General features: G+C 53.8%; 2 protein-coding genes across 2 annotated transcripts; one reads left to right on the forward strand and one right to left on the reverse strand.

The window, feature by feature from the left end:
• Positions 1–868: 868 nt before the first annotated feature.
• LOC127302810 (glutamyl-tRNA reductase 2) lies at positions 869–4,374 on the reverse strand. The gene is made up of 3 exons (XM_051333447.1): positions 3,776–4,374; positions 2,439–2,680; positions 869–2,308 (listed from the first exon to the last, which is right to left on the reverse strand). Exons 1-3 carry the CDS (start codon positions 3,993–3,995, stop codon positions 1,175–1,177), a joined length of 1,596 nt encoding a protein of 531 aa, XP_051189407.1. The 5' UTR covers positions 3,996–4,374; the 3' UTR covers positions 869–1,174.
• Positions 4,375–4,716: 342 nt separating this feature from the next.
• On the forward strand, positions 4,717–6,844 carry LOC127333534 (uncharacterized). The gene is made up of 3 exons (XM_051359918.2): positions 4,717–4,815; positions 5,515–6,345; positions 6,422–6,844. The coding sequence occupies exons 1-3, from the start codon at positions 4,717–4,719 to the stop codon at positions 6,842–6,844; spliced, it is 1,353 nt and encodes a 450-aa protein (XP_051215878.2).
• Positions 6,845–7,994: the final 1,150 nt, after the last annotated feature.

The following is a 7,994-nucleotide window of genomic DNA, read 5'->3' on the forward strand; positions in this document are numbered from 1 at the left end:
GGGCATATGTTCAATGAAATTTCGTTTAAATTCGCATTTTTACAAATGTTTTTCTATTTACTTGATTATGCGCTGCGTCCGCGCGTTAGGCGTTGTAGCAAACGGACCTTGAGGCGCTGGCCAGCTGTCCGCGTGTCCGCTTGGCCACCCAAACGGCCCAAATCGGACGGCCCAGCGCGTCCGTTTGGGTCGCGTGGTTGGAGATGCCCTAAGAAGCTTGCTGCGTACCCCATCTGAATCTGATGTGTATACTGAGACTGAGTTAGGTGCCTAGGTGACATGAATGGCCTCTGTTTAGCATGTCATTCTGATTGACCGATCGTGTCTAAGGATCACATGGTTAGGCTGACTCTTGGTAGCGCACCAATGCGTAAATCGTTTTGTTTTCAGATCCGATCTTTTCACCTATTGTCATCTCTCTAGTCTCTCAGCAGCGGCATCAAGTCCGGCCGACTACCTGAATCCCGATCTTCCTCCCTGAATCGCTCGTGATGTGATGAGACGAGAGGCGAGAACGACAGAGCCCATCTCTGTTGACGATCAACAACAGGCATTATCACACTGGACGCCACACCACACCGATGTGACCAGCAACGCTCGACCGCCGCCTCGTTTCCGCGCCGTGGACACTGAGAGCCAGACGGTGAGCGCGGGGAGAAGAAAAAACGGTGTCCTGAGCAAACAGAGGAAAAGCAACGGCAATTTTTGTTAAGACAACGCTGACGACTGATCTCTAAGAAGACATTTTTCAAGGAAACACCTCTAAGCAGACTGAACACCTTCAGAGTTCAAATGTGTTGACACTCATCAATTAGAAATGCAGGAGCTAAGAAGCACAAGCTTACATAATAGTACCACAGCAAAGGTATCAATTAACACACTGATATATTCCTGTTTATTTTGTCCAATAGCGTATTATAGTACAGCTTACAAATTGGGCTCTAGCCACAGCAACCAGAGTCATTAATGTACAGTGTACACAGGCAGTTTTGGAGCAAAACATATTTTGCTACACCCTCTCTCAACAGATTTGGAGGCTGCCATGGCGCTAAATCACGAAAGAGTTGACAAACTCAGCAGTAAGTGGAGGATCAAAAAAATATTGGGACTAGAATGTGGCAACATTCTGAGAGTGGTATAAGTAGATATACATTCGGAGAGCTGTTTACTTGTCTCAGCTTTGGGTCTTCTCTACCTTTGCCTTGATCTTCTGCTCGAGGACTGCCTTCTCGGTGTCGAGGCTGAACATTCTGTTGAGCGCGTGCATGTTCTCAAGCGTTTCGTCAAGGGTGCGGCTGTCGCTGCCGTCACATCTCAGGTGCTGCAATGGGCCGTGAAGGAGCTTGTTCACTATGCCGGTGCTGAGCTCCTCGATGGACCTCCTCATCTTCTTATTGAGATTGTCTTCCCCGATCTTTGTGAGGCACTTCTCAAGCTCGGAAGCCCTGATCCTGTCCGCGTACGACCTCAGCTTTTTGATGGTCGGGACAGTCTCCAGTGAGTCCCTCCATGCCTCAAACCGTTTCAGTTCTTGGGTAATAATTGTTTGGGCCTCCAATGCTTTCCTGAGACGGTCTTCCTTGTTGGCTTCCACCACCTCTTTCAAGTCATCAACATTGTACACCCGTGCATGCTCCACCTCGGACACACAGGCACCGACATTCCTCGGGACAGATATGTCGACAAAAAGACGAACACCACCCATAGCAAGAGAAATAGGAGGAAGCTCCCCTGCATGCTCCTTTGTGAACAATAAGGATTCAGATGCTGTGCTTGTGAACACGACATCAGCTTCAGCAGCAGCTTCATACATCTCTGCAAGAGGCCTGTACACAATCTCGATGTCTTTCATCTCTTCACGAATGGCATCCACCCTTTCAACCGAGCGGTTCACCACAACAACCTTTGTGCATCCTTTGGCAATCAAATGTTTGACCACTAGTTTGCCCATTTTGCCAGCACCAATCAAAAGCATTCTAGCTGACAAGCATTCAGACCTTGGAAGCTTCATAAGGGCCAGTTCAACTGCTGCTGAACTGACAGACACAGCACCAGCTGATATGTTTGTCTCGCAGCGGACACGCTTTCCAGCCGTGATTGCATCCTTGAACATCCTATCAATGTTCTTTCCCAAGCCTCCACTGTTTTGCCCATTCCTGACAACTTGTTTAACCTGAGCAAGGATTTGTCCTTCTCCAAGAACCAAAGAGTCAAGCCCAGCTGATACCTCAAACAGGTGGCGTGTAGCATCACTGTCACGCAACATAAAGAGATGCTCCCTGAGCTCGGAAGCGGGAATTCCACTTTTCTGCAAAAAACATAACAGCATGGGCATTAGAGCTTCTTTCTCAATACCGGGTTCCTGAGCAACCAAAAAGGGAAAAGGTGGGCAAAATACTGGAAAAGGGCAAACAAACATTCAATCAAATAATGCTTACCGTTGACATCCAGTCTACAACTTCTCTAATACCACGGTTCCACGATAAAGCCACCACATATATTTCCATTCTGTTGCAGGTACTAAGAACAGCAGCCTCTTCGATATGGTTGAGACCGGTGAGTTCTGCAATAGCACGGGGCCATAGTTCCTCTGCGACAGCAAGCTTTTCGCGCATCTCCACAGGTGCTGTGTGTACGCTGAGGCCTATTACAGCTATGCTACTCCTTTCCTTCATGTACCCTGGTAGTAAGAACAAAACATTGTCAAATAGTGAACCAACATACATAGTTTTAACTGAAAGAGTGGAATTAAATTTAACTGAAAATCACCATACAGATTTCTTCACTTAGTTGTAGCTACAACTGGGGAGTGGGGATATTGCGTGCTTACAATAGTGGAGTAGGACATATATATATATATATATATTCCAAAATCATAATTCGGTGTTTTGTCAGCCGGCGACTAAAGTTACAGAACAAAGAGAACAAGAAGCCACGTTTTTCCTGCAATTTGCCAAAATCTGGTGCCCAAAGCATGGTACAACTACCGTCCATTCTTACCGTCCTATATTCTATGATCTGTATTTATACTAGTATATTTGGTATTATTAGTCAGGCAGGCTCCTTGGTTTATGCTGCAACACTAACAACACCATTTCGTTAAAGCGGCTATGCCAAGTCCTTTTGTTGAAAAAGGAAATCGCCCACCAAAGAACATAGGAAGCGCAAACGTTCCACCAACCTGTGAAGCGCGTTGGCTCCAAGATCAGCTACCACTACAACTTGCCAATCATTCAACAACTCGGTGCAGAAAGAGAACTAATAATCAAGAAATTCCTCAGGATATCGCACAAATTCATCGTCTCCTATTTCAATCATCTGTTATATGCCGTAAACCGATTCCTCTCTGTTGGCACAAGACCTCGGTATCTAGACTCGCACGTCGCAAACTGCTTGGTCTCCTACCTCTTCAACTTATTATTAGTCAGCTCAACAGATGTGCTGTGAACACAACTCATTAGCAATGATAGGTCAACAACCAACCGGCAAAAATCCTGCATGTGCTTGCATCAATCGAAGCAAAACCGGGGGTGAACAATGCAGTTCCCCCACCTTTTTCTTCTTCTCTTGCCCAGGTACCCACAAATCGACACATACTAGTAGCCAAAACTTGCATCAACTTCCTCAACGACCGCAAAATACCACAGAGATCCCCTAATTCGCGCGCCACCATAGTAAACCAACGTAGCCTTCACAGCCCAGGAGGCAGGACTAGGGAAACTGCGAAAACGAAATTCGGAGAGGGGGAAGGGGGAAGGGGCGCAAAGGTACTCACGGTCGGCGGAGATCTTGAACTGCTCGAGCGCGGCGATGCTGGCGGCCTTGGCGACGGCCTGGGCGTCCCCGCCGGCGTCGCATCGCACGACCCCGCAGCGCCTCCGGCCGCCGGCGGCGACGACCCTCGCGCACGCGGCGGCGGAGGACCCCCGCGCCTTGGCGCCGGCGGCGGCGAATGCGCCCGCGGCGGCCGTGGCTGACGTCGCTCCCGCCATCATCAGACCAACAGAAACGGCGGCGGCGGTGGTGGCGGGCTTCGTCCTTGTTCGGCCCGGCCCACGAACCGTAGGTAGATAGATAAAAACAGAGAGACGAGAGAGGAGAGGAGGAGGAATCCTTATACGCCTCTCCCGCCCTCCGTCTCTCCGTCGGCGGGCGTCGCCGGTCGCCGGGATGGAGGAGGAGGAGGCGCGGCGCCTGCGAGGGAGAAGGGGGAGGAGAGGATGGAGTCTGGGAGCTTGGAGCGGAGGTTAAGGGGGCGGTGGAAGATGGGGTGCGGGGCCCGCGGGCAGTGGGACTGGGTCTCGGGGTCCAATTTTCTATTCCCCGCGCGAGTTTTGGGGTGGCTGGCAGGGTCAGATGATGGGAGTGGGTGCGCGTGGGTTGGGTTAAGCGTTAAGCCACCACATGCTGGGTGGAAGTGGCAGCGGAATCCAGGAGATGGGCGTGTGCTGGCCTCCGGGCGCTGATTGGCTGCCGCGCCCGCGCTCTATCCGCTCCCCTTATCGCCGCGGTGATCCCCTTCCCCTTGTGATGCCGATGCGGCATCGCTCGCTCGCTCTGTGATTCTTGGGGTCGTGGTGGGCACGCACACGGGTTCGCATGGCCGCCTCACGCCGCGGATCCGTGCGGTGACGGCGAAGCGTGTCGACGTGCTGGCCACACTCCGTTGTCCCTGCACTGGCACTGGCCCCGGTCGCCTCGTTTCAGGACCCGCATATGGCCGCCCGTGTCGCGTACCGGCTTGTGGTTTGTGGGTTGCTCTACACGGGTTTCTCCAACCGACTCGGGGCGATAGGCAATGGGAGCAGGAAAAGGGTATTAGCACATCTCCAGCGGTGCGACGCAAACGAACGCTGAGCGACCGTTTGTGTTTGATGTGATCGGAAATGCGTTTGGGGCCTGCTCCAGCGGGACGACGCAAAGTGACCGGACCGTCCGCGGAGACGCAAACCTGGCCCAAATATACGCCAGGTTTGCGTCAGTGGCAGGGAGGCCGATATTATCCCCGCCACTGGCCATTCCCCACGAGAAATTGCAAACTAGACCGACGCGAGCAGTCCAGAAGCGATGGACGTCCTCGCCACCGCAGCCACCGCCATGGATGCGGAGCAAACCCTCGCACCCGCCGCCGCCCCACAGTCCCCCGTAGCCACGACCATAGCCAGAATGGAGGCTGCAACTCCGGCGGAAGCAAAGCGGGCCGCCAACGGTGGCGGCCGGGAGGCAAAGCCGAAGGCGGCAAAGAAGGTGCTCTCCGCGGAGGAGAATATCATCGAGGCCGCGAAGCGTCGCGGCCAGCGCAAGAACCAGAAGATCAAGACTGCCGCGGCCGCCAACCAGCAGGCCTGGCAGATGCAGATCAAAGCCGATGTGGCGCAAGTAGCTCTCCATCCGACCTTAGCGGAGGGCTACATGCTCGTCAAGAGAGAGGGGATCGCCGGCGTCGCTCCTCCGGCCTTGTCGGTGAGCTAGGTAAGTTCCCAGCTGCGCCCTGGAACTCCCGCTCCCTCGCAGGGCCACCCGGCGTCGCGGTTCGCCTCTGGCCTGCCATCGGTGCAGTTGACCGGGCCGCCGGAGCAGTTCAACGGGGCGCCGGTTCCCGACCTCAACCGGACGCCTAGAAGCGGTGAATCCTGCCCGGGCGCGACACGGAAGGCGCGCCAGGTGCCGGAGGAGAGCATGCCACATCCCCGCATCATGTTCGACGAAATGGCGCCGCCTGCCCCGACGATGGACGACCCGTTACGTCAGCTCTGTCAATGTGTGCGAGTGTTGTGTATCATGCGTCTGATGTCCGGTCATTCGTATGACTATTGGAAGGACCGCCATGACTCACACATCCAGCAAATTATCTACGGTGGCGGCTTCGTTCGCGGTGATCCGGCCGGGATAGGCCCGCATGATGACTGGGCAGCAACGCAAGATGCGGAGGACATCGAAACCGCACGGCTGTTCGCCACCCAGCAGACGCAGCCAACACCCGTGTCCGTCGACGACTTCGACGACGCGCCAACACAGCCTGACATTGCTACGAAGAAGAAGGGGAAGAGCCTAAGGACACAAGGCTTCGTCGACGACGAGGATAAGTGTTTGTGTGAAGCGTGGCTGGCAACGAGCCATGATTGTATTAATGGCGCGCAGCAAAAGGGCAAGGTCTATTGGGCCAAGGTCTTGCAGCGGTACAACGAGACCAGGATGCACCCGCCCTACCATATCACAAGCCCTCGGACGGAAGAGTCCCTCCGGAAAAGATGGAACTACATCAAACAAGAGACAAGCAAGTTCTGCTCGGCGGTCGAACATGCTATTAACAACCCCGTAAGCGGCGCTGGCGTCATGACAGTGGTAAAGACGACACAACCATCATCATTCTACACTATTTGCATCATTGTATGTACATCATTGGCGGCTATGATTGCAGGTATCCCGCGCCTTGGAGAAGTTCAGGGCGACGCATAAGAAGGGCTTCCATATGGTCCATTGCTGGGACGTGCTCAAGAACGCCAACAAGTGGATGACAAGCTTTGCGTCATACAACGAAGCTGTGAGGAATGGGACAGCGATCAACCTCGACGACGAAGACGACGATCAAGGCCGTCCATCCCTTCCACCTCGTCCACGAGGCCATAAGGCTACCAAGGCCGATCTTGTCCGGGAGGCGCAGGCCATTGCGTTCACCCAGAGCATGGAGAAGAAAATGGCCGACAACCGTGCCGCCTTGGCTGCTAGGGACGAGAAGAGGCGTCTGGAAAAAGAGGCCGCAACTGCCATCTACCACAACCTCGCGAAAGAGGTAATTGAGGTCCAGAAGGCAGACTCCGAGGCCAAATTGGTTGAAGTTTAGGCTAGGAGGATGGACGCCAAGGCTAAGATCCTTGGAGAGGACACTCGGATCATGCTAGTCGACTTGAGTATCGTCGACGACAACACCAGGGCCTGGTTCATGAAGAGGCGCGCCGAAATCCGTGCGCGAGACGCCTGATCGTCGGCGCCATGCACCTAGCACCTTGGCCTGCTTTTGGACATTTTTATTGCTGTTCAGGCCTTGTTGTGCCCCTTTTGGACTCAACTTTGCGTCGTGGCATCTGCAAAGTGTGATGAACTTGTCTCAGCCCTCAATTTGCAGGTGTAAAATTTCGTGCAAACTTGACGCTAGTTCCTCTTTTTTGAATTCTGGCCTGTGCCCAAAATGCGTCGCCCCGCTGGAGCTAGCCCCAGACGCAAACGGACGCGCGACCACTTCCGCGTCCGCCAGGCGATGCAAACGGACGCCCGCGGACATTTTGGGTGTCTGAAATGCGTCGCGCCGCTGGAGATGCCCATAAGTCATCTTCAACGGCCCACGCATATAGACATTTCACGTCCCAGCTCTCTCGCGTTCCTCCGCAACCGTCGCCTCCACCTTCCGACTAGGGCAACAGTTTCGGATGCATACCGCTGAAGTCCGCGTCAGGGTCTCTCGCTAGAGTTGTTGGGTGTCCTGGGCGCCGTCGTCCAGCTCGACGCCACCCGGCGTCCGTGCTGCCCACGGCATGTTCGATCGAATTCCTACTAAGTCGGCAAGGTGATCTGCAGGTCTCGCCGTCCTTTTTTAAAATGTTCATGGATGCAATATGTTTCTCAAGTGTGCTATACCCTACGTAGATCATGGCCGACAGTTCAGACGAGTTTTTCTACAGCAATGCCATCGACACGTCCTCCGACGAGCCTGACGATGACACTGAGTTCTTCGAGGTCATGGTCCTTCTCGTCCATGATCAGGACCAGCACGAGCAGGGGCTCGGTTAAGGGCCAGCTCCTGGCGATTAAATGTGGCCGAGTGGTCGGCCATGCACGGAGGTAAATGGCAGGACCAATCCTTTGTTCAAGACGCCATGCTTTCGTCGAAATTGCAGGCTCAAACAATGAAATTAGTGTACTTCAGCGATCTTCAGTGTCCACTCTCCTTGTTGAAGGCCATGCTTTGTCGGTCTAGTATAAGGTAAATGGTCGCC

Source organism: Lolium perenne, chromosome 1 (genome assembly GCF_019359855.2).
Source record: "Lolium perenne isolate Kyuss_39 chromosome 1, Kyuss_2.0, whole genome shotgun sequence".
In the NCBI taxonomy this organism is placed as follows: domain Eukaryota; kingdom Viridiplantae; phylum Streptophyta; class Magnoliopsida; order Poales; family Poaceae; genus Lolium; species Lolium perenne.

Coding starts and splice junctions, on each gene's coding strand:
- LOC127302810 (XM_051333447.1), bottom strand. CDS start 3,995: ATGATGGCGGGAGCGACGTCAGCCACGGCCGCCGCGGGCGCATTCGCC. Junction 2,681..3,775: donor GTTCAAGATCTCCGCCGACC/GTGAGTACCTTT, acceptor TCTTACTACCAG/GGTACATGAAGGAAAGGAGT. Junction 2,309..2,438: donor TTGTAGACTGGATGTCAACG/GTAAGCATTATT, acceptor TGTTTTTTGCAG/AAAAGTGGAATTCCCGCTTC.
- LOC127333534 (XM_051359918.2), top strand. CDS start 4,717: ATGGCCGCCCGTGTCGCGTACCGGCTTGTGGTTTGTGGGTTGCTCTAC. Junction 4,816..5,514: donor GCAATGGGAGCAGGAAAAGG/GTATTAGCACAT, acceptor GCTCCCTCGCAG/GGCCACCCGGCGTCGCGGTT. Junction 6,346..6,421: donor GCGCTGGCGTCATGACAGTG/GTAAAGACGACA, acceptor CTATGATTGCAG/GTATCCCGCGCCTTGGAGAA.